Source organism: Strongylocentrotus purpuratus, unplaced genomic scaffold (genome assembly GCF_000002235.5).
Source record: "Strongylocentrotus purpuratus isolate Spur 01 unplaced genomic scaffold, Spur_5.0 spur5_scaffold_16, whole genome shotgun sequence".
Taxonomy (NCBI): Eukaryota; Metazoa; Echinodermata; class Echinoidea; order Camarodonta; family Strongylocentrotidae; genus Strongylocentrotus; species Strongylocentrotus purpuratus.
The window spans coordinates 6,660,107-6,685,014 of NW_022145601.1; the positions used below are offsets into that span (position 1 = coordinate 6,660,107).

The 24,908-nt window shown below is 36.2% G+C and overlaps 3 protein-coding genes across 3 annotated transcripts in view; 2 read left to right on the top strand and 1 right to left on the bottom strand.

Annotated features, from left to right (window-relative positions):
- The first annotated feature begins 322 nt into the window (after positions 1-322).
- On the top strand, positions 323-3,734 carry LOC115924473. The gene is made up of 2 exons (XM_030986634.1): positions 323-987; positions 2,532-3,734. Exons 1-2 carry the CDS (start codon positions 678-680, stop codon positions 2,996-2,998), a joined length of 777 nt encoding a protein of 258 aa, XP_030842494.1. The 5' UTR covers positions 323-677; the 3' UTR covers positions 2,999-3,734.
- Positions 3,735-5,846: 2,112 nt separating this feature from the next.
- LOC115924825 lies at positions 5,847-8,064 on the top strand. Its single transcript, XM_030987689.1, has 3 exons — positions 5,847-6,021; positions 6,581-6,665; positions 7,080-8,064. Exons 1-3 carry the CDS (start codon positions 5,928-5,930, stop codon positions 8,062-8,064), a joined length of 1,164 nt encoding a protein of 387 aa, XP_030843549.1. The 5' UTR covers positions 5,847-5,927.
- A 4,856-nt stretch (positions 8,065-12,920) lies between these two features.
- The window catches only part of LOC100889211, a 40,869-nt gene continuing 28,881 nt past the window's right edge, over positions 12,921-24,908 (bottom strand). The window contains exons 19-23 of the mRNA XM_030986631.1: positions 24,126-24,290; positions 21,958-22,089; positions 20,402-20,775; positions 16,188-16,281; positions 12,921-14,646 (exon numbers count right to left, since the gene is read on the bottom strand). Of these exons, the coding sequence (XP_030842491.1) occupies positions 14,620-14,646; positions 16,188-16,281; positions 20,402-20,775; positions 21,958-22,089; positions 24,126-24,290 (792 nt within the window). The 3' untranslated portion in view covers positions 12,921-14,619. The remainder of the gene's footprint in view (positions 14,647-16,187; positions 16,282-20,401; positions 20,776-21,957; positions 22,090-24,125; positions 24,291-24,908) is intronic.

Genomic DNA, 24,908 nt, shown 5'->3' on the forward strand with positions numbered 1-24,908 from the left:
CTAGTTGATTAGCATAGTCGCACACACATGCTTTAGCAGTCACGCAAAACAAACACTCGCAAATTATTATCCAATACGATCTCAGAATGTATATTATTATCTAGATCTATTAGAAATAAATCATTGTCAAAATCATCCCATAAATTGAGGTAAAAATAAGAAATTTCCACCATTATGACCAACAATGTAATTAAAATTATTATCATGATTAAACATGTTTTATTTCATCTTCTTAACTATAATATCCACGCAGTCATTATGATCTTGTCTACCATTCCCAACAGTACTTAAAAATCCAAGGAATTTCTAGGCAGTTTTTTTTAAATAGAATAACGTGATCATAATAAATGATCAGAGTCATTCTGGGAGAGTCAAGGATAGACAAAACAATTGCTGGCATAGGCCAGAAATAGCGCGCGCCTTTTACAGCTGTTTAAGCGGTGCCTTTGTGAGACAGCGACATGTGAAATTTACCTCTGTAAAGAAACCGAAAATGCGCACAGCCAGTGAATCTACAACGGTGGAGTTATGCGCGCAGTAAGCGTGGGAACGCCGTGTGCAAGATTTTCTCACTTTCGACTTTATCTCCGCTCGGAGAAGTCCTTTTTCGAGAAGGCTCTACAATTGAGTATACAGATAAGTCTAATTAACGAGAGGAAATCCCAGTATATCGAAAGATGGGAAAGCGGAAATCAAGCCAGAGCCGGGTGGCCCGCCAACCAAAGATTGCTAGGCCTAGACAGTCTACAAGATTAAGGCAGTCTAGCAACGACACCACTCAAGACGTACTCGGCACCTCAACTCCCCGGCGGGCGGGGCGGCCAAAACCGGCGAGGCACTCGAGCGGTAACCCCAACAGTGGACGCTCAGCCACTACCAGCATAAACCCGGCTCCGGAGACTGACGGACCACAATACAGTGGAAACGAGACAACTGGAGCGAACCAGTCATCAAGCCAGCCGCCTTCACATGCACAGCCAATGCAAGGTGAGGTAGACGTAGCTATGCAATCACATTTACCAGAAATATCACAATTTAGTGAAACAACAAGACATAGATTTAACAATCTTGGAAGCGAGAGGGAAAGCAACTTGGTGGTTTCCTTCCCCTCGATTGTACCAAACACCGGTAGCCTATACGCTGGCTTTCAATTACAAATTACACACAACGAGAGTGACACTAGGCCTAGAGCTAGTCATAATTTGAGGGATAATGAAGCCCATCCTCCCACACGGGCAAGCAGTGTCGGGCAATCGACTCAGTCAGGCGCTATTGCCAGGGATACAAGGGGGGAGCACAGTGGTGCACACATATATAACACAGATCAGTCGCCCTTGTTTTCGGTCACTGATAGACTGGGGACTAAAGTACACCACAATATGAAGGAAAAATATGGAGAGGGCAATATGTAGATTTCAATACACTTCTTGAGACACAAAATATAGCAATATAATTAATGTTAGAGGCAGTAGACGAACAAGCCCCTAATTTAGCAATATCTCACGAAGGGGGAAGGTTAGTGCTGAAATTCGCTACCTTTAATAAAAATAAAATCGTGTCCATTGAATGGTGGACCGATGCATTTTTGTATATATCAGTATTTATTTAGAAGCCAATTTAATTCGCTCACATGAGCTTCTGAAATATGGGCAATTAATTCGATCTGCTGCCTCTCGGTATTATGGGTATGGTTGGAGAGACTACGATATCGAATTTCGACATCGCATGCACAGAAAAGGCGGGCTGTGGTCATCAATAGATGGGGAATTGTGGCTCCTTCACGTAATAGGTGGGGGATCTCCGCGAAACATGCGGATACAAGACCGCCCCCAAACCCAATAGGGATCGTGGGCAACCAAGCGGGAATGGGCCACACCCCGGGGGTCGAGCACAATAAAGTTCACACCCAATATGAATAAGGGAAGGGCGCCATTTCGGGCACAAAACTTTCGTGGCGGAGAATGCTATGAATTTAATTACCGGTCAGGGCAATGCTCTAGATAGGCATGCCGCTTTACACACGCATGTACCATTTGTGGTAACAAAGGGCATGGGAAAATCCACTGCACTGGAGTCCAACGGTTAAACTTCAAAGCATAGAGATTACTATGACAAATTGGATTTAAATTACTAACGGGCAAACGGGAAAGCAGTAATAATTTTATACAATTATTTAACCTAATTCGTTATAATACAATAAAAAGTTGAACACGACACAAAGTATACAATGTGCAGATCAGTTATGTGAAGTGCTCATGTTAATAACCAGAATGGGACTGGAGGATCAACCAGGAGTTACTATCCTGATTAGGCTCCCCCAATCATTAATATTGTCGTAACCCCCATCGCTGCTAGGTTTTACATGTAACACAGAGGAACGATTATTCCTTCCTTTTTCCTTTTAATGGAAACCTACTATCACATAATTTCATAGTAAATTATAAGTGGGAGAATAAGTAGCCCACGTGTATGATGATATGAATATGAATATAGAACACATTACTTTGGGGAGTTTTTCCATCCTGTTTCAGAGACAACCGGCGACAGGATCTGGATCGTAGGCGACAGCTTGGTCAGACGTGCCAAGCAGAGGGCGAACATGCTCAACCACCAAGATTTGGGAAGAGCAAGAGGGACGGTCCAATGGCACGGTCAGGGAGGAGCGACGTTACAAGACCTTCCGCGCCTGGTGGAGAATAGGTTGAGATACAACCAACGAGCACCTGCGCTAGTAATCGTGCATTTAGGAACAAATAACTTGGGCCTGAATGATGCCTGCCAATGCAGAATCGCGATCGATATGGCTCTTCAAATTTTACGGACAGCCATGCCTCGTACGCACATCGCCTGGTCGACCATCATCCCACGTCTATTCTATCATAGCAGTCGTGGTTATCGAACATTACAAGACGCCATGGATGGGGTCAGGAAATCGCTCAACAAGTACGCGAGGAGATTAATAGCCCGGCTGCCGAATGCGTCAGTTATTGCTCATTAGTTGGATCCATCCAATTACAGTTTATTTTTAAGAGATGGGGTACACCTGTCCGACAGAGGATCCGACGCTTTCATCGATAATTTCCAAGAAGGAATAGACTCGGGTTTGGGTATATATGAATAGAATATTTATATTCACGGAAACGGGACAATAACACTAATTCGGCTATTAATGAGCCTTGTGGAATTTCGGACAGACTGGGTTCGATGTGATAATGGAATTATTATAACACAAGAAGTTGAGGAATAGCGTGTTGTAACGTGAGTTACATATTCAGATATATACGCCTTCATTTTTGGGATTCACATTAAATTTGAAATTTATTTAATTGCTGATAAATTAGAACCATATTTAAATTAATGATTGATTTTGATGTACTAGTATACATCATACACAATTGTTAAGCTAGCAGAGGGTGGAGTCAGAGTCACTCGGTCGCACAGTAGCTTCAGAACTACAAAGTGGGCCATAGGGGAATTTTCCCCGACAAAGGAAATATAATTATTTTGCTCGTTAAATTAAGCCACAATGGCAATATTGTCGGGTTTTCGCCTCTATCACTGTCTGGCTAGCAGCAAGAATAATAATATAAGATTACGATATGTAACGGATTGAATCCATGAGAAATACATGAAGTATGATACATGTCATATTAATATTTAGTGAAACAGCATGGGTCCATAGATGGTATTAGGAAGCAACCATGGCAAACCACGCCCAACCCCCCCCCCCCCCCCACAAAAAAAAAAAAAAAAAAAAAAAAAATGTGGTGGAGGATTTCTTTTACTCGTGATTATTCCATGGTTGGTTCCGATTATCACCACTTCTTATATATGCGCTGGTATAGTAGCACCGGGATAACATTGGGGATACTGCAGGAGATACTATCCTGTCGGTGGGTCACGTAAACCCCAGGTATCTGGGGTGATCGGAGGGAGTTACTACCCTTCCGCTGATCGCGTGACTCGAGACCCCACAAATATAGTGTTTCCATAACTATGTTAGTTATGCATTGATGATTTTGTGAGTATTGAAAAGTTGTGGGGATCATCCGTAGGAGATACTATCCTACCGGCAGGTCACGTAAACCCCAGGGACCTGGGGTGATCGGAGGGAATTACTATCCTTCCGCTGATCGCGTGACTCGAGATCCCACAAATATAGTGTTTCCATAACTATGTTAGTTATGCATTGATGATTTTGTGAGTATTGAAAAGTTGTGGGGATCATCCGTAGGAGATACTATCCTACCGGCAGGTCACGTAAACCCCAGGGACCTGGGGTGATCGGAAGGAGTTACTATCCCTCCGCTGATCACGTGACCGGAGATCCCTACAATTTTGAGTTTCACTCATGGTACATGTACCCTTAAGATTGTTGAATCATATCACGTTTATACATTATTGTCGAATTGTTTATGGTGGACCCTCTTTATTGTGGTTATAAGATTTTGTTATTGCTTTTATGCATGTTACTTGTTTTACTTTGACTTTCCTACTTTACATGTTTTGAGGAAAAGGACTCCTAGTTTCGGAGCGGAATAAATGTCGAGCAAACTGCAAATCAGTCTAAAGTTGTCTTCTTCCTAGAATAACGTGATCATAATAAATGATCAGAGTCATTCTGGGAGAGTCAAGGATAGACAAAACAATTGCTGGCATAGGCCAGAAATAGCGCGCGCCTTTTACAGCTGTTTAAGCGGTGCCTTTGTGAGACAGCGACATGTGAAATTTACCTCTGTAAAGAAACCGAAAATGCGCACAGCCAGTGAATCTACAACGGTGGAGTTATGCGCGCAGTAAGCGTGGGAACGCCGTGTGCAAGATTTTCTCACTTTCGACTTTATCTCCGCTCGGAGAAGTCCTTTTTCCCCGGCCCACCCACCCCTCTTTAGTTTAAGTAGAGTTGAAGAAGTAAACTACTTAAAGTTGATTGAGGATTAACAAATTGGAAGTACAATGTTGTTTTGAGTGATATAACGAATTGTATGTACTTAATATCATGGTAACACGGGGGTTGACTGGGGGAGGATTTCTTTTACTCGTGATTATTCCATGGTTGGTTCCGATTATCACCACTTCTTATATATGCGCTGGTATAGTAGCACCGGGATAACATTGGGGATACTGCAGGAGATACTATCCTGTCGGTGGGTCACGTAAACCCCAGGTATCTGGGGTGATCGGAGGGAGTTACTACCCTTCCGCTGATCGCGTGACTCGAGACCCCACAAATATAGTGTTTCCATAACTATGTTAGTTATGCATTGATGATTTTGTGAGTATTGAAAAGTTGTGGGGATCATCCGTAGGAGATACTATCCTACCGGCAGGTCACGTAAACCCCAGGGACCTGGGGTGAGATCGGAGGGAATTACTATCCTTCCGCTGATCGCGTGACTCGAGATCCCACAAATATAGTGTTTCCATAACTATGTTAGTTATGCATTGATGATTTTGTGAGTATTGAAAAGTTGTGGGGATCATCCGTAGGAGATACTATCCTACCGGCAGGTCACGTAAACCCCAGGGACCTGGGGTGATCGGAAGGAGTTACTATCCCTCCGCTGATCACGTGACCGGAGATCCCTACAATTTTGAGTTTCACTCATGGTACATGTACCCTTAAGATTGTTGAATCATATCACGTTTATACATTATTGTCGAATTGTTTATGGTGGACCCTCTTTATTGTGGTTATAAGATTTTGTTATTGCTTTTATGCATGTTACTTGTTTTACTTTGACTTTCCTACTTTACATGTTTTGAGGAAAAGGACTCCTAGTTTCGGAGCGGAATAAATGTCGAGCAAACTGCAAATCAGTCTAAAGTTGTCTTCTTCCTAGAATCCAACATTTTCTCTTACACGGGTGACTGTGAAGCGTGATGGATCATTTCGGTGTCACACTTGACCAGGGCTGGATAAGAAGATGCCAATCCACGTTGAGAAGTTCAAAATACCAGCTGAACATATCTGTGCTTCTTTCGATCGCCTTCATTGTGTGTTCGTCTATTCGATAAAAGGTAAGTTCTACGAGGGTTAACTTTACCGACATCCACAAGAGCGACAGTCCACTATCTTCCCACTTGTTTTTCTTTGTTTTGTCGGTCTCTTTATAGGCTGATGGTCTCTAGGATCTTTTGGAAATTCTTCATTTCTATATTTTATTTGTTTTTGCCTCCCTCGTCGTGGACTGTCGGTCTCGTGGGCTGTCAGTCTCGCAGGCTGTCGGTCTTTGGAACTGTCGGTTTACTGGGATGACCTTCATGCAAAGGGAATGGTTAAAGACACGACCTCTGTATATCTAATTATTATTATTAATTGATTATTATCTGTCAGGATATTAGAGAACACGTCTTGAATGAGATTATGTAACAGTTACTATTTTATTACTGGAATTTTAGATAACTGCCTGCAAATGCTCAATGTGATTTAGGCAAAGAAGTACTTTCCTTATGAACATAATATAGACACAATTTGTATAAATAGACATGGTGAATGATGAAATGAAGTTTATAGGAATGAAATGAATCAAATAATATCATATTTATTAATCTAAATCTCAATGATTACGATTGATAGGTAACTGGCTTCAACGCGGTGTGAGTACGTCTTCGGTCAATCCCATTCCTGAGTCCGTCTGGTATGAGGCTGAGCCTGTCAGTGGGTAAGTCTGTTCTGTCCTTTTTTTTAAACAAACGAACAAACAACAAAACTAAACAAAAACAATACAGTACAATACAATGAAGAAACTAAGATATTGAAAAAAGAAGCAGAAATAGTCTTACTACAAACACTGTGCATATATTATATTCGTATGAACTAGTTAAGAGAGAGAGACACAGAGAGAGAGAGAGAGAGAGAGCGGAAATCTGTCTCTACAGCTAAGGTGCCATTTCACCCAAAATAATTAAAACACAAAAAAAGTATCTGCGGTTACGTTCTCAATCATGTTATACAATCTGGTACATATATCTAAATCTGTTTTTGTTCTGTATATTATAGTCTTAAGACCGTGTATAATGATGTGTCATGTACATGTATCATTTAATCCTTTTTTCTTGGTATTGTTTTCTTTCAGAAATAATGATGGGAGAAGAACCGAAGTACATGGTGGTGGTCATGAATACCGTGTCGAACGTACTATGAACACCAGTACATTGGCCCAACTCATGGCTGACCAAAATGCCAGTCCGACATTTTCTCTACTGGCCAATGTTACACAGCATAGGAAGGGCTTGCCAAATTATTACATTCATGGGTTGAGATCTGGAATGGGAGAGGATTACGCTAAGTGCAACATTGCTTTTGTGCACCTTCATAAAGCAGGTGGGACAACCACTAAGGCGGTATTGAGGAAGGTGCGTCAAAAAGCAAGAATGGGTACAGTCAAAATGTCCAACCGTGTAACTACCAGCGCATTTGACCACTTCCTCCAGAAGGGACGTACACCCAAGCCGACACTCTTCTGGGGAGGTTTTAGCTTTGGCATATGTGATGTATTGCATAAGAGGCCCTGTTCATACATGACAGTTCTTCGTAATCCGTATGACAGGATCATTTCGTCGTACTTCTTCTGTTTTACAAAACACTCATCACGTCTGTGCGGACCAGTGAGACCCAAAGACGTGTCCATCACTGCTTGGGCGATTCATCAAGGCAGTCACTTCTTCAATCTAATTCTTGTGCACCCGGACACTTGCAGGAATGACTCCAGTTCCGATGAGTACGTAAAACTCTATCAGGATCACACGAAAGATATCATCCCATACGTGCATCGGCACGAGGACACGTGCTGGTTTCGACAAAAAGCTCTTCATAAAGAGGCCTTAACAAAAGAGCAGCGTCGTGCACTTCTACACTATATCCTTGATAACCTAGAGAACTGGTTCGCGGTAATAGGAATGTTGGAGGACTATCAGGTATCTCTAGAGCTCTTTGGAGAAGCTTATCAAATGAATTTTACAGCTGAATATTCAGTTCCTCTTCACACGGGCAGAGCCAGAGTAAAAGAGGAAGATACGACAATCAAACAAATGAAAATTGACTTACATACCTGTACTTAATAGTGCAGAAGTAAGAGAAGCGTTGTATGAAGATATTATGATTTACGAGAAGGCTCTAGAGATCATGAAACTACAAAAAGAAGAATATTCTCGAATAAAGAATATCGGATGAGAGATAATATATTAGTAGCCCCCCCCCCCAATTATGTTGGTGTCTTGAAAAGATGAAATTTAAAAGTATAAAGTAGTCAGAGGTTCATTCATTGAACTTGTAAATAACAAAAAAATGTAAAGCGCTTGGAGACGGTTATTATTATTATTATTATTATTGTTATTAATGTGGATATAAACTGATTAGAGTGGCGTGGTATGGTATTTTTTTCAATATTCTTTAGTGATTCAATTCCATGCTTAAGTCATACATAAACAATTAATCTTCAATACAATAACCAAGAAACAGTTAGAACATAAACAAAATGATGACATGTTTATCTTTATTTTTTAATTATTTTTTAATCGAAATTGGGGTTCGCGCGTATTAGTGTGTATGATATACATTTGACACTCTGTTGCGTGGTCTGTGGTATATTTTGATCGGGTGGTTCAATCAAGAAGGTGGTTCAATCCATCACGACATAATAGATGTATCACAAAACGGGAACTTTTATCAGGCGCGTACACAGGGGGGGGAGGTTTGGGGGGTTAACCCCCCCCCCCCCCCCCCCAACGGGGAAAAATGTCAAATTTTCAAATTTCGAGACCAAAAAAAATATTAAAAAAGTGTCCTCTTAACCTCCCCCCCCCCCCCCTTATTCAGCGGTCGGCTGAGTCGCTGCGAAATTTCCGGCCCGATTTATAAATGTTAAACCCCCCCCCCCCCCCCTTGAAAAAATCCTGCGTACGCGCCTGACTTATATCATGAGGATTTTTATGCGAGCAAATTTACACTCAATCTAGAACTAAAGAGAATTCATTACTCGTTTTGATTAGTGAACAAGGAATGATGACATTTACTATGAATATTCAGCACCAATATCAACATATCGGTATGGCTAAAAAGCAGTCAGTCCGCCGCAGAGCGTATGCAAATTAGGCTTAATGAGGTTCGAGGCGCAGGATCCCGTTCCCGTTACGTACTCTCGTGATTTCTCGATTTGCGAGATTTTGGCTCCCTCGGGAGCATAGCTGTCGCCAACAGGGGCGCATTAGCACCACGTGTTATCACATGAGATGACCATAGAAGGCACTATTGTAATCATCAAAGAACAATTATTTCGATCGAACGTTAGTGTTATTGTTAAATTATCATAATAATCTATCCAGCGTCATAATTATGTACAGTGTAATGAATGTCCTTTCTCTCACATTCTCTGGTCCAAAATTGGCACAATAAATCATAATATCAATAAAGACTTTCCGCTGTAACCCTTCGGCAGTATTCAAATCCAGGCTGTGTTTCATGTCAGTTGGGCTCACCGGCGGGTGTCGTTTGATGTTACCCTTTCCACTTTTCTTCAACTTTTCTAGAAAGGCTTTGAAGATCTTGTTGGAACCTTTAAACTCAGTACCTTTCACAGTATCGACATTGCGAGTGGTTTGGAAATGCCTTTGCAAGCCAAATACGAATAGATTGCATCGTTTTCTTACAGTTCAATTTCATTTTTTTTTAATGTAGGCCTATTGTATTGTGCAAGTTGATCTATATGTATATCAATATGTTAATATGTAAACAAAATTACCATCATTGTGAAGAGGAAAATTGAAGGAGGATAAATAAATGAATTGAATAGTAATTTGTTTTCACACTCCTTTCGACATAGATCTTAGATTTGTTGTTCCTCGGTCTAAAAATGCATTATCATGATAATCAGAGGCATCAAAACAAAACGATAAGCTAAGGTGATATACATACGTCATACATATATATATATATAGAGAGAGAGAGAGAGAGAGAGCCAGAGAGAGAGAGGAAGGGAGAGAAAGAGATAGAGAGGAGAAGAGGATTAATGCTCCCTGAACAAACGGATGTGGGTTTTCCACTTGGAAGGCATATATAATTTTATGTAGGAAGAATTAATGATGTGGTAATTACGACTCGATCTTATAAAGCTTTTGCTGTGTGTCTCCTGTATTGTTTTGTCAAGCTTTCTCTCTATACCTCATGATCTTCTTCAGGTCTCATGTATATAATTGACAGGTTTATATTGATGTTTATAACGGTGAAGCGTTTTAATCTGCATCATGCATTTCTGAGTGGCTAGTCTCTGAAATGCGGAGTGATCATTAATAATGTTTTTCGTAATTATGTGTTTTATTGCTTTCGTATGCATTTCATTCCTATATATTTATATCTCTCTCTCTCTCTTTCTCCTAATTTCCTAGCTTTCGCTTTCTTTCTCGTAATTCCCTTGCTTTCTCTCTCTGTGTCCGTCTCCATCTTTCAGCGTCTACTTACACCACGCCTTTTCTCTCTTTCATACACTTTCCAATCCAATCATTTCTTCTTTTCTGTAAAAAGCGGTTTACCCTCTTTCTTTATTCATGTCGATCAACTCTTATCCGACTTATTTCAGTTTACGTAAATAAAGCTCTGAGGCGATATTCAAAAATGTGAATGGCTTTCATGATTATTTTATTCAATTTCTTGAGATATATTCCCTTCTACCATCTTTCAACAACAAAAACATTTTGGATCCCATGAGTTCAATCGGTTATAGATCGATCCTTCTCTTTTATACAAATTTACAAAGACATAATTATAATCTGTTTGTAATTCCATGAAAGTGCGTATATTTATTATTATGTACACACGTACAATAAATACAATACACAACTCTAATACACAGTCAGTGTTGGTAAAAGTCGAAGGGATTATATTTTCTTCAATTTACAATTTCCTAGGCTGATGAGAAAAAAGAAAACACTAATAACATGTTATGTCTTGAAATGTCTGCATTTTGGGGAAATTTCACTTTGAGTGATTTTTTTAATGGATATCATTTGTTACCATTCGATATCTTGGGTCACGGTTGGTACACGAAATTATTGATATCTTAACGATGAAACTTCGTATTTTCATTGTAGATTAAATTCTATTCTTGCTGATCAATCTCACAATATACAAAAATAGGAATGTTATGAATAATGACAATGTATTTGGATTGACAATATATATCTTTCTTGCCGGACAAATAAAACAAACGTAGCTGTTGTCCTCCTGGAGCTGACAATCGATTAAATCTTAGAACGACTAGCTCCACACACACACACGCACACACACACTCAAAATATTCTTATCAAACGGCCTTAACAGCAATGTTTGTTACCTTTAAAAACAAATCATCACAACTTCAACAAACATTAAAAAATCCATATACCCACGGATCTCATTGAAAGCAATTGACAGTCTTACTGCATATATAAATACATGGAACTGTTGTCTCTACAATTACTGATGAGATCGTTACACACATGTGTTGTTCTTACAACAAATTCCATATTCTGCAAGTCCTACTTTGTACTCTTTGTTTTCAGTTTATTAATATGCAATTAGGTACACTCTCAGATATATTATCAAAATAAATTCAGATATAACAAAAACGTGTGTAGAAAGAAGTGGACATATGAATGCAAAGTGATTCCCTTTCTGAGAACATTATACATGGTTATATTATGTATGTTTACATATTCAATACATTTCGAATCTCGGTAACACGTTACAGCAGTCCTGCAAATCCATGAAAATTGGAAATATAACAAAGATAAATTCATCAGTTTTCAGATGATTTCAAAATTTCTCAAGTCAATCAAAGAGCCTATAAAAAGTGCGATTTTTGTTTTCGATACAGCTCGAACAAAGATAATACACCTCTCATAACGTAACGCACAGTGCAAGACTCCACTTCACTTTCCATTATTCAGGTGTACTGCCCACCTACTGACAAAATCATTACAACAGGCATTAATGGAAGCGATCATTACAATATAGACATAAATGGAAAGAAATGTATAATATCGTATAAATTTATATTATGGTAAAAACACTGTACATACAGGAGCATTGGATGTTTGAAATATATCACTTGAAAGAAATTGTCATTGTAGATAAGAATAGATCTTTGACAATTTATAAGATATCACATGGGTCAATCCTTTTCAGATATGCTGGCCATAGAAAAACATAACTTACATTGCATCATTCTGATGGGAAATAGACATGCATTCTAATGCTACTAAATAACACGACAATAATCCTGTAAATCGAGAGATGTGTTCCATTAAACACCATTTTCCAAACCATTTAATTGATATTTCTCTCTGTCTTTAATACAACCCACTGTCTTACTCCTCTCTTTATTATTCTCTGACTTATATACAACGAAGTCCAGATTATAGGTATATACCATTTGATGTTGATTAGTTTAATACAAGAAAATTAAAACGAGATAGAGTAGACTCTTTCTAAATACAGCAATGGCAGTTGAATGCATGTGACAAAATTTGATTTAAATACATTAAAAAAAATATCATGATTAGTTGAATACAAGAATATCTAAACAAGAATAGGTTACTAATTTCTCTCTTATTACTTCGACGACTTTTACATACATGTCACAAATAAACTAAAGTATATGTATACACAGAGTGATCACGATTTGATGTAAGAATATTACAACGAGATCAAGAGGACATATTCCTCTGTTTTACTACTTCAATAACTGTTACATGCATGTCATAAACTAGAAAAGATCATATCAAAGTTAGGATCATGACTAGTTAGATGTATCCGTTCTGGGAAATGATGTGATGTCACAATACTTAAATACAAAGTGTATGGATGTTCTTTTTCTATTTGACTGAAGAGCAAAACAAAATTTAAAATAACATCAATCTAAACGAATGTATGATAGAATGATTATAATATATTTACACACAGTCATATACATATCGAATACTTTATCATGTTTTTGTACATCGTATAAAGAAACGATTACATTTAGAAAACAAATATGTTCAATACTTTAATTTCAAAAGCAAGTAATGATTGGATAGGACAGAAATAAGTCTAAAGCTACACACGGTATTTTTAACAATCTTTCTTGATAACGGATGAATTGTCAGGTATACAGGAAGGAAAAGTCAAAACAAATTACGTTACCCGTAGTTCATGAAATAAATCCTCCAGGTATACCGAAAATTCTTACAGAACACATGTATTATCGTGATGAAGGATATATCAACAGACCCTAAAGGATTAGATTCCTGATGACCTTGTTATGATAGTGCAATGCGATATAAATGTGTTATGATCATTACAGTCTATCCAATATGAGTACTCAGAAAATGGTTGGAATTGTTTATCAAACAATCTATAGAGAGTTTAGAATTGTTCAAATCAGATCGCTTCTGTTCGATTCATTTCATATTACACATTTCACGTTCTGCATTGTCAGTTTTACTTACCAGAAATGTAATGATAGTAACAGTACAATTTCTTTTTGGATATAAAATAAGTTCATATAGGTTATCACATAACTTTTATTGGTTTGTAGTTACTTGTAAACTAAGGACTTACATAATATTATGTAAGGAAAATTAGAAAAGAAGAAATGAAGAAGCCTAAGTAAAAGCATATTTTGTTGAGTTAAACCTGTATATTGTAGGCTCTAGGTTGTATTGGAATAGATTGTTTTAACATTATAACCCAAATTTTGATCACTACGAACCCCCTTTTATGATTATGTAAAATGATAAGGGTTCACAAGCCGTCAAACTTTTGCTTACCTTGAAGCTTGATTGAAATAAGTTTCTGGTTTTAATATATGTAAACTGATGGTATCATGGTATACTCCTTACATGTACTTCTTTTCAGAACTGGATACATGCCATAAAATGAAATCTAAACTAAAGACAAATCAATTGCCGCCCTTAGCCATTTGATATTTTAGTCGAGTCTTCACGATGATACGTATACTGAAACAATAAATACAGGAGCTTAATTAGTCAATCAAGATAATTTAGGGCGAAGGCATCTTTTTCTATACCATGCTTCCAGATTCAAGGAGAAAAATACTGAGCCATTAAGTTGTTTATCCTTTTTGGAATGACAATTCATTCTAGTAAATAAAAACATGATTGCTGTGTGTTGCATTGTTTTCTCTTATTCCTCTTCTCTACCCGGATTTCTTTTCTGGTAAATCTATCTGTTTTTAATTCCTTATTAATGCTGGCTTCCATCTACATGCACGCTCTCTCTCTCTTTCTCTCTCTCAAATGCTTTGATTAGGTCAAAGTACTTTCGAAGAGGCTGCAGAAAATTAAAAATCGCCCCCAAAATAAATCGACATTCTCCATATGCTTCAACATCATTATAAAGTTATTAATTCAAAGTATCGAAAAAGGGCATAAGTATTCTAATGTTAATAATACTATATTCCATGCATTTTAACTTTAGATATCCTTTCAGTTAGTATAATTAGTTATTCGGGTAGCCTGGTTACCGCCTCACTTGACAAGTTATTTTTTGAAGTCCGTAGTAGTCTGCTGCCATCACGGGGTCTGATGAGGATCATCTTCCAACGTTGATACGTTGTTGCTTGACGGCCAAACCACATATTACCTGACCGTTGTACTATCCTCACACTATAATTATGGAAACATAAGAATACCAGAAATAATATAAATATAATGATAGTTTTCTAAAATTAAGTACCTTTCAAATAAACAATGCATTTTTGCAGTTGAATTTGAGAGAGGTGTATTCTATTTTTTTTTTAAATAATCATAGTTTTATTCGATTTCAGTAGATGTTTATTTATTCCATATATATCAACATATTTATATTTACAATCCTATAAATTTAGATGTATGATAATGACATGGTATATACAGGAAAGAGGTCGTATTAAGCATAAGCTTGAAGTGACGTCCTCTCGGAAATGAAAATAAGAATACATACAATATGAAGCGATGCATGAAAATAGATGCATGAAAAGACAATATTTTTCAATGTTTATGTGTTAAAGGTAATACAAAGTTTTGGTATGGGGTCATGAATTTGGTTCAAATGAACATATTGGAAGCATATGCGACCCTACAACATTCAGTGATCGTTGTCGCAGTTGAAATCGATCCTAAAGTTATGAAATTATAAATAATAAACTCCTTATGTTGTATAGCTCCCTCTCAAGGTCAAGATATTAATTAGGCTATAAAACAATGTTTCTTGACTAAAATCGACCGATTAGCTATTCCTGTTTGGAAATTATATATCACAACTACATATTCTGAAAATTTCATGGTCGCAGCTATCATTGTACGGCCGTACGGCGCTATTTGAAATTTATCAGAATTTACCGGGAGCACCGGTAAATTTTTATATTCAATTTTTCTCGAAAGCAAAAGTGTTTTAGGGGCTAAATTTTCTAGTGATTTTATTACATCCACAGGGGCATCCAAATATATCAAAATTGAAAAGAATCACCACCATCCAATTTTCAAAAATTCCCAAAACTTTGTATTACCTTTAATGACAATGTAGTCCCTATCTGCATGTCATTTGTTTGTTTGAAAAAAATATCATGTGTCTCCTTTTTATTTGTCAGCCATACACGAGTTCTCGCTCTTTTCTCTCTTTGTCTTTCCACTTTCCCTTTTAAATTTGTATTCTTACGAAACCCATAGATTCATTGAAATCACAAACACAGATACGGTGGAAGCAGGCGCGCAGGTTCCGTTTTTTGCGTAAGAAATTGGAATTTTATCATTATTTTTCGGAGTCAATTCCTCATATTATTTTCATATTTTGATTTTCATATTAAAAAAAACACAATTTATTATGATAAAAAGCGTGAAAAGCTAGCTTATTCACATTTTTATGTCGCATTTTGACCTTTGGAGTTGTCGACGGTGCTCAAAGATTTCGTTGTCTCATTCCCACACAGGCATCGCGTATCGTTCTCCTGTTATAAGCGCTTTTAGTGTAAGTACGCGAACTTTGGTCACGCGCGAACTTTGGTCACACCAATATACTTATCTATACCTTTTTCGTGCTCTGTACAATCGCAATGCAAACGACTAAACATGAGGGATATAATAACAAATAGCCTACTTTGAATCGATGGAATGAAAGAGGGAGAAGAATCAATCGGAGGATGGGCATGTAACCCATTGGTATATCTTACCACACCATGTTTCACGGTGACAGTCAGCTTGCCTTCACTGTTTACCTCAGAAATCAGTGGATCCAGATCCGCGCTCGTATGACACATATTCAACCTATAGTAATAAGAATTTTAAAAAAGTATATATCGGGTGGGGGAATACATTATCTTCTGAACTAACCTGGAGTACGATACCATCAGAGATGTATGCTATATGATGTGAGAATAGATGACAATTTATTACACATCGGACCTTGCATAATTTTGCTCTGTATTTATATTGCATGAATGCAAATCATGGTATCATAACTGTGCATGTAGGATACAGCAAGTCTATGAACATCATGATGAATAAATAAATAAAGTATTTAAATTTAAATTTATCTTAAAGTGACTCGGTAACATTGCCTCAGATTCTGAAACGAAATCCTGGATTTAGCTCATGCTGCAATCATAATTATAAACCTTTAGGTCAGTCAGGAATCCCATGACTTTTACAAGCCGATCGCCTCTATGCCTTTAAGAAAAATGAAATTGGTATGAATAAATCCTGAAATGAAGAGATCATCAGATCATGTAAACCATTGTTTAAAAAACCCTATACAGCCCCCTGTCATCTAATCTTTAAAACAACCCACTCCGCTGAGATATATTCAAAACCTAAATGCAACTGCCTCAAACTAATTGAACAGTAATCAACGGTAGGTGGCTCGTGGAGCAAAGTGTTGCCCTAGTCGATCTCCTTTTGATAAAAAATTCAAATGTGTTAAATTAACAATAGTTTTCCTCTTATCATGCTTATGAGATCAAACATATTCATAATCAGGTATCTAGGTTTTATCAACACCATATAAGCATAAATTATACGTCTAAATTTATGGAGAAATTAATATTCATATTTTTATCTTAATATCTTTGTATATAACCGATTTGAACAGATCAAGTGCTCCATCCAATGGTCTAGATGTTAGTTAACAGACTGAACATATTTTCTCACATAAATATGCAAATGAGCGTTCATCACAAAGATAATGCATTACATTCATATAATACTCGAAGTTCATCTAATTTTCATTTAAATAAAATCAGACTAAATATAACTAAGAAATCAAATTTATTCAAAGGGCCACAATTGTGGAATAATTTACGTCAAGATATAAAATCTAGTCCATCAATTAACGTTTTTAAAAGGAGATATAAATCATTTTTAATCCAACAAAATAAATAAAGATTGATTATGTACACGGTCTGGTTTTTGGTTTTTGGTTTATGTTCCCCCCCCCCCCCTCTAGTAGGCTTTTTTTTTGTTTAATCACCCTCTCAAACAACAATATAATACTGTATTATACTTTATTACTGTTTCGGTGGCAGCACCAATAAAGCCTTTGGCTTTCCTAGCTGTCTCTACATTCATAAATATTGTTGTTGTTGTATTGTATTGTAAATGTTTCTCTTGTACGCTATGTTTTGTATTGTATATGTTTGTTATGATGTTTTTATGATGAATGAAATAAAGTTCAATTCAATTCAAATAATGAAATTAATATTTTTTTCATAACTTGCCATGATCTAAGATCCCAGTTGAATCAGTTCAAGTGATATGATTGATATTGCCCATGCCATTGAAAATGATTGATACATTTTAATATAGGATTTCTCGGTCACTTTCGTAAGCTTTTCATTCGTTTTGATACAAAGTTCATTCTAATTTGAGAAATAAAGCTGCCGGCGTGTACAAATTTCGTTCAACATAAGAATTTTTTTCATTTGATTTATTTATTCGGTCAATGGATGTAGCACTTGTTTCATTAAATTTAACAACCGCTTACAAATGCGCAGTTTGCATTCATTTTCGTCAACCATGGCAAACCGCATGTCCGTACCATTCAATTTCACTTTGGGTCATTCTAAATAACAAAGTTTTCATTCATATTCGCCTATCTTTACAAACCTATGGTATACATCGTATATGCACATATTTCTCATCTAAATTAAACAAATGAGTTATATAACATGCCTAGATGTCTTGCCCGTCAACATGTAGAGGGTTAAACAACTCAAGATTGGACTTTATCTTACTGATGTTCTCATCACGGATTTTATCGTACTCGATCATCTTTTGGAAGTGATATTACGTAGATGAACATGATAATGTCATGCATGATGTAATTATGATAATTAAAATATATATAACCAAAACAAGATTTCAGATTCTATACGTGTATTCTTTGGTTTATGTCCGCATGACACGAGCTATTGAGATGTGCGCGCAGTGAGAAAACAATGTATCAAACTCATTAATGATTGTGTAGAAGATCGTGATTGTAATTGAGATGGTGATTACGATTGTGACTGAGATGGTAAATTGTGACTGTGATCACGATCGTGATTGTGATTCAGCGTGATGTTGATTCAGATTTTGATGTGATTATGATTGTGATTGAACTGACACTCATAGATTGTTCTTAACATGTTCAATACAGACTGAATATAATTTACACAAATATAAATGGCTTCAAAGAGATTACGAACATCGAATGAACAGTATAAAAAACAAAGCAAAACATTAAAAATAAATCAAGGTATAGAGTATTGATACCCCCCCCCCACCACCACCACCATTATGGTACGCCACTCCAATAAATACAACCGTAGTCTGTAAACACACACTTTGCATGCACTTATATCATTGCATATTCATAAAAAGACACTCTTGCTTATTTCCATGCTAATTCTATGATGATGAGGCTAGGGTTTATCTACTTAACACATGATCGCTCAGTTGCTAAATAGTGGGTATACATATACACCCATAGTGAGGACAAATAGCATGTCTATTGCTTACCAACCCATACAATTTGAAATGGATTAAGCATGGAACTAAGCTTGCGGGGTTCTATATATGATCATATACTGGGTAAGATTTACATGTTTAATTTGTCTGCAAAACGTGTGAAACTGTATGCAAATAAACGAATTTGAATTCACGGAAGATGCTATTACGTAATTGCGAATCATTTCGCTTTAAATTGAATGAAAATTTTACGAAAAAGAAACACGTTTTAATTCGAATGAAAATTAAATGTTTTTGAATGATCGTTTTAAATGCTAAAAAAACGAATTTGAACGAAAAATAACAGCTGCGGTGACAGAATCAGAGAAATTGAATGAACAAGAAATTAATTTGTGTGGCCAACTTACGAAAGTGACCGAGAAATTCTTTATTACTAAAACCTTTGAATTTCACATGATATGTCATCTAGCTTCCACCAATAAAAAATAAAAAATTATATTTTCATCTTAAACTGCATCCAAGTCCACTCTTACAACAATATATGAATATTGAAAGCTATGTAGTTTTGGTCACCATACATGGTGGAATAATTTTCTAATTTACATTGCAAATATGTAGCCATCATGATTATATGAAAATATAAATTCAAATCATAATTTTGGATTTTAATACCTAACAATGAAAACTTAATTAGCAAATTATGCATAAAGTACTATTTTAGCCCATCTTGAATTGTGTTCATCCTGTTCAGTGGGACAATGCCAGTATCCATTACATTATTTGAACTGATTTAACTGGGATATTACATGGCAAATTATGATAAAAATATGAATTTGGATATCTCTCTGCTGGAAGCTTCTATGCATATTTTGCAAACATTATTCCTAATATTGATTCAAAAACTTGTTCACCTTTATCATTGACTTTGAAAACATTGCATTGAACACTTGATTTGTTCAATTTTGGTTATTTACAACGATATTGAGATGAAAATATGAATTTTTATCCCTTTATTGTTGTCTCTGAAAATACTGTCATTGTGTTCACTGACCTTAAAAACATAATTTTAAGAGCCAAAATCTTTGAATTTAGTATTTAAATGCATATTTTCCAATAAGACAATAAACTTATTTGATATTTAACTGCTTTCCACTACTTAGATTTTCTCATACTTAAAGTATGTTGTTAAGAGTAGTACCTGCATTAAGTACAAATATATAATACTAGTAAAGAGAGAGTAAATTAGAGAGGAACTGAGATAGAGAGAGAGAGAGAGAAAGAGAGTGTGAGAGAGAGAGGGGGAAAGAAAATAAAGAGAGAAAAAAAATTGCAGTAAAAGGTAACCCTAATGTGTCGTTCCACAATGTGTTGTACATGTAAATTTCTATGATTTTGACTATAAAGTGGCAATCATTACCCTGGTAAATCAAATGAGACTCACTCTATGCTTGTTAGGTGCGGATGCATCTTCATGAGTTTGATGATTTCAGCTGCCTTGGTGTACAGGTCAATATAGGAAATGTACAGCTTGGTGAGTCGAGGACATGATGTTTCAACTCCCTTGCAGAATGACACGTGATCATTCAGTGTAGTAGAAGTTAGATGAAATGAATTTCCCTGGATGTGAAGGTGAGTTAGATGATGGAATGGACAGCAGGCCATAGTAACGATATCTGATGAGACATCTTCCCATCTTGACCAGTCAAGTTTGAGAGTTTTCACTCGGGGACATGATGTATGAAGTCCAAGATTCCACAGACTGGTCACATGCTCACCATCCACAGATAGCTCATCTACTGAGGTTATTTGACGAGTCTACAGGAAACAGCAAGGCATAAAGGCTCATTACATATGATTTTAATGGAAACCAACGCTAATGTAAGAAATTATATTGGATAACATGACTCATTATTGTTTTGATATAGTACTTTTACTGTTCATATCATGTTTGGTAAATATTCCACAAATATACAATAATAAGACTTAAAGGGTTTTCATCAGTTTAAAGTTAGAAGAAATAAACAAACGCGTAGTTTTGTGGAAAATGGGACAAAGAATACAAACAAATTTAACTTTTGGATGCCGAGATTATAAAGGATATAGAGAATCTTCCTTTGACATTACAGTCATATTCGATGCCGTTCCGGATGAACTAAAACTGATTTCTTTTTCGAAAATATTAAAAATACCTCTCTGTTTTCCATTTTAGTAACCCAGTAAAATATGTTCCATGAGGTCTAAACGTGTATTGCCCTCCCTTTAAAAAATGGTTTGTCTATCATAAGACTCTTGAAAAGGTGTTTGCGATATTTTGGATACAAAACACTAAATTAGAGGATTATCCCCTGTATCTTAATGATCGCATTGTCAATACAAGTTTTCTCACATTATTAGCATTATCGAAGTTAAAAATATCTTAACTTTTTTATTCTTTCTCCATTTTTTTTTAAAACCTTCGTTAAAATATTTCTTTATTTCGTCTGTTCCCACCAACATGACCAAAGCCAACTTACTAACGAGGTTCAATCCTCCTTTTTCAATGGAAGATGATGGGATTGTAGTACTCATTATCATCTTTTTTATTGTGATATTCGTTCAGCCAGCCTATAAAAAAAAATCATTCAAACGATTTCACACTACTGAAAGTTACACATTTGATGATAAAAAAAATAAGCAACAAAAATCTCTATAGGAAATAGTTAACGTCAATCATTCATCAATCGATATTTAACGAGCTTTAAGAAAATGTACATGGTAAAACTGCATCCCAAATTGAAAACAATTATAACCGTGCATGTATAGATGTTTGATATATAAAACCATCCATGTATTTACTAAACAGCCCGTAGTATATCGTTTTAACTTAATTTTAAGATAAAATACATTATCCTTTCGGTAATTCCTTTATCATTCATATTTTGTCTGTCTAGATTTTCTGAACCCCTTCATTTTAAGCTTGGAAGAAATAGAGCATTTTTAAGTAGTAAAGATACATACCAGTATCTCTCTATCGTCCATGTCAACTCGACTGATATCCCTCAAGCTGAGTGACTGGAGGCGTGATAGCGAGAGAATGGATTGTAGTCGACATGGAGTTATGGAAACATGCCCCATACTGAGCGTCTGGATCTGTGCAAAGACAATTTACCAGTTCACACCAAAGTGAAATCCACGATGCGATCCAATTATTGTTTTTACTAACATAAACACCCTTTTACATCACAGCTAATATCAACTGAATCTTCATCTCAGTCACTTTATCATTCACTAAGTCTGGTTATTTCGGCTATTTCTGCTATAGTTCAAATGAATCAATATATTATAATAAACAAAAAAACATTTCAATATGCATGGCATGATGTATCTCAATAGAGGTACTTAAGGCATTGTATCGGTTGGCTGACATTACATCAAAATGATATCTTCAAGAGAATATGTTATAATTTCCCCCTTTGTTTTCAGTAGGCGTATTTCATCTTATTCCTTCAACGTGGATTAGTAAGCATTTTATTAATTCTTCTAAATTCACTAGACACAAAAGGACATTCGCATGAACACATATTGCTTCAGATATACATCCGTCACTGGACAGGCACGCGAGTTGACATTGTGTGTGCCATATTGTTGATATCAGGTATATTTTAAAAGGAAATTGTGAGAACTGTCAGTTGTGAGAACAGCAATAGTTGCTACCTGATAACTTGGTCATGTGAACTACGGTTAAAATCAGTTAAAATCATTAAGTTATCACATCGTTGTAAATAAGAAAAACATTATAATCCAAACAGAAATTATTTCTCTACAGTTACAAACTATTAGTTGAGAAATACGTTAGAAGTATTTTACAATTGATTATTTTTGTTAATTAATTTTCATAGATTAATTACCTTATCTATATATTGAAGAAAAAAGACCGAGGTATCATGTATGGTTATTTAAAGTAGGCCTATTAGAATGTAACATTTTTACATTAACCAATAGTAAAGAAAAGCCATCTGTCTATAGTCAATAATGATAATAATATCACAAGTTATGCAATACATGTGTGTTTTTAAAAAAAATCCAAGTGATTTTTAAGATTCATATATATTTTTAATTCCATGTTTACATTTAGTAAGAAGGGGGCATCATTTTTCTTAAATGAGCACGTAATGGTTCTTTCTTCTTAATACTTTTTAGAAAAGGAAAAACGTTCTAATATCTCTATCTGATGAGAAAGCGATATAAGAAATTGCCAAAAAAGATCAATGAGTGATAAATACAAGAAAATAGTCTACGAGAAAAACATTGACAGGGGCTGAGAAAGCAAAAGACGGCGAGCTTGATATGGAATGAGAGAGAGAGAGAGAGAGAGCATGGAGAAGCATAAGTAAGAAAGAGAGAAATGAGACTTAAAGAAAGAGATGGGAGGACAAGATCAAAAAGTACTCTCATATTCCTCAGAAGCTGTAGGATCGATTTCTTACACTGGTACTTAAAATTTTACAATTAAATGACGGAAGTCTGTCCAAGCGCATCAAATTACACAGAGACGGAACGATTTTTACTAACGAGGGTTTAGTGTGTGTTGTGTGGCGTAACTAAAATATATGTGAGAAAAATGATGTATACCATAGCAAATGAATGCATTAATAATGTAATTACTTAATTTCACACTCGTTGAAAAAAACACAGTTTTAGATCAGGAGGGCCATTTTTTCTGATGGGGGAGGGGCATTTTTGTCGCGGGAGGGAGGGGGCTGGCATCACACATCTCACACAAAAGACATAGCTGGCTTGCTTATACTTGTTGGGAACTGTTTTTCTTTTATGTCCTTTTTTTTTTCTTTCTCTCTTTTGGGTAATTTATGTCTTTCTATCTATATGGTGCATGTAATATCTTTTTGGGACAATAAATAATCCACACAAAAAACGCAGAATTCAAGGCCTATCTACAAGATATGTTAAAAACATGCGTTTAGATGCATCTTAATCATTATGACACTGATTCTAGTCAAATGAGTAATTCTTCCTATAATATTGATATCAGAGTGCTCGTAACTGATAAGAATAAATGATTTCTTTTAAAAAAAAGTGTACAAAAACAGTTACCCCAAAAGTTGAGTTTGAAGAGTGCAAAAGTATTTGTAAACAATTGTTTCCGATAGAAATCGTGTTCGGTATACCTTTGATTTTGATGACTCCGAGCCCATCGTTGAGTAGAACTCATCACTCAGCTTCACACTGTTCAGCTCCAGTGATCGAAGATTTGGCATAAAGCAGAGACCTCTCGCGTAATGAGAGGATGCAGCAGAACCCAGATCCGAGCCAAGGTGCGTTAGGTCCTCAATCTGGTGGTGTGACAGGACAGGATGAATAAGGTGAATAGTATTATCAAGTATAGACGACATGTCTAATTTAAATATTCTCATTGTCATCAATGTAACATTAAAAAGAAAAATATTTGTTTTGTAGAGCAATATATATAAGCAAGGGTCGCGCTAATCTTTTTTTCCCGTAACCTAGCCATCCTACCGCTGCATTTGATTGGATCGAAATGAACCTATACGTCATGTGATAGTCATCAATATTCATGATACGCACGCACACAGATTCTGATGCGATATTTTATCAAATATGAGATTTCATACAAAAATTACAAGTGCAAAGCTAAGTTTACTGAAAATAAATTACATTGCGACAAAATCGTGAGGCTTACCGTAAACGAATGACTACCCAGGTCGTAATTTGTCCATAATCATTGCGACATACTGGTTTAGTCCAGAATTTGGCCGATTTAATTTTGATCTCCACCACACCGTACCATGGCAAATATAATAATATATTCAAATATTAATATGCAGCGTAGGATGGCTAGGTTACAGACAAAAAAAGACATGTCCCGGACTCACCAAAACCAAATATCACGCACAAATTTTGCAAAAGCGGTGAGTAATTGCGTCCCTCAG

What these genes read in the sequence shown, in the direction of transcription:
- LOC115924473 (XM_030986634.1), top strand. Translation starts at nt 678, where the DNA reads ATGGGAAAGCGGAAATCAAGCCAGAGCCGGGTGGCCCGCCAACCAAAG. An exon ending in ACATGCACAGCCAATGCAAG is followed by an intron (nt 988 to 2,531) that starts GTGAGGTAGACG and finishes ATCCTGTTTCAG; the next exon opens with AGACAACCGGCGACAGGATC.
- LOC115924825 (XM_030987689.1), top strand. Translation starts at nt 5,928, where the DNA reads ATGCCAATCCACGTTGAGAAGTTCAAAATACCAGCTGAACATATCTGT. An exon ending in GTTCGTCTATTCGATAAAAG is followed by an intron (nt 6,022 to 6,580) that starts GTAAGTTCTACG and finishes TACGATTGATAG; the next exon opens with GTAACTGGCTTCAACGCGGT. An exon ending in GAGGCTGAGCCTGTCAGTGG is followed by an intron (nt 6,666 to 7,079) that starts GTAAGTCTGTTC and finishes GTTTTCTTTCAG; the next exon opens with AAATAATGATGGGAGAAGAA.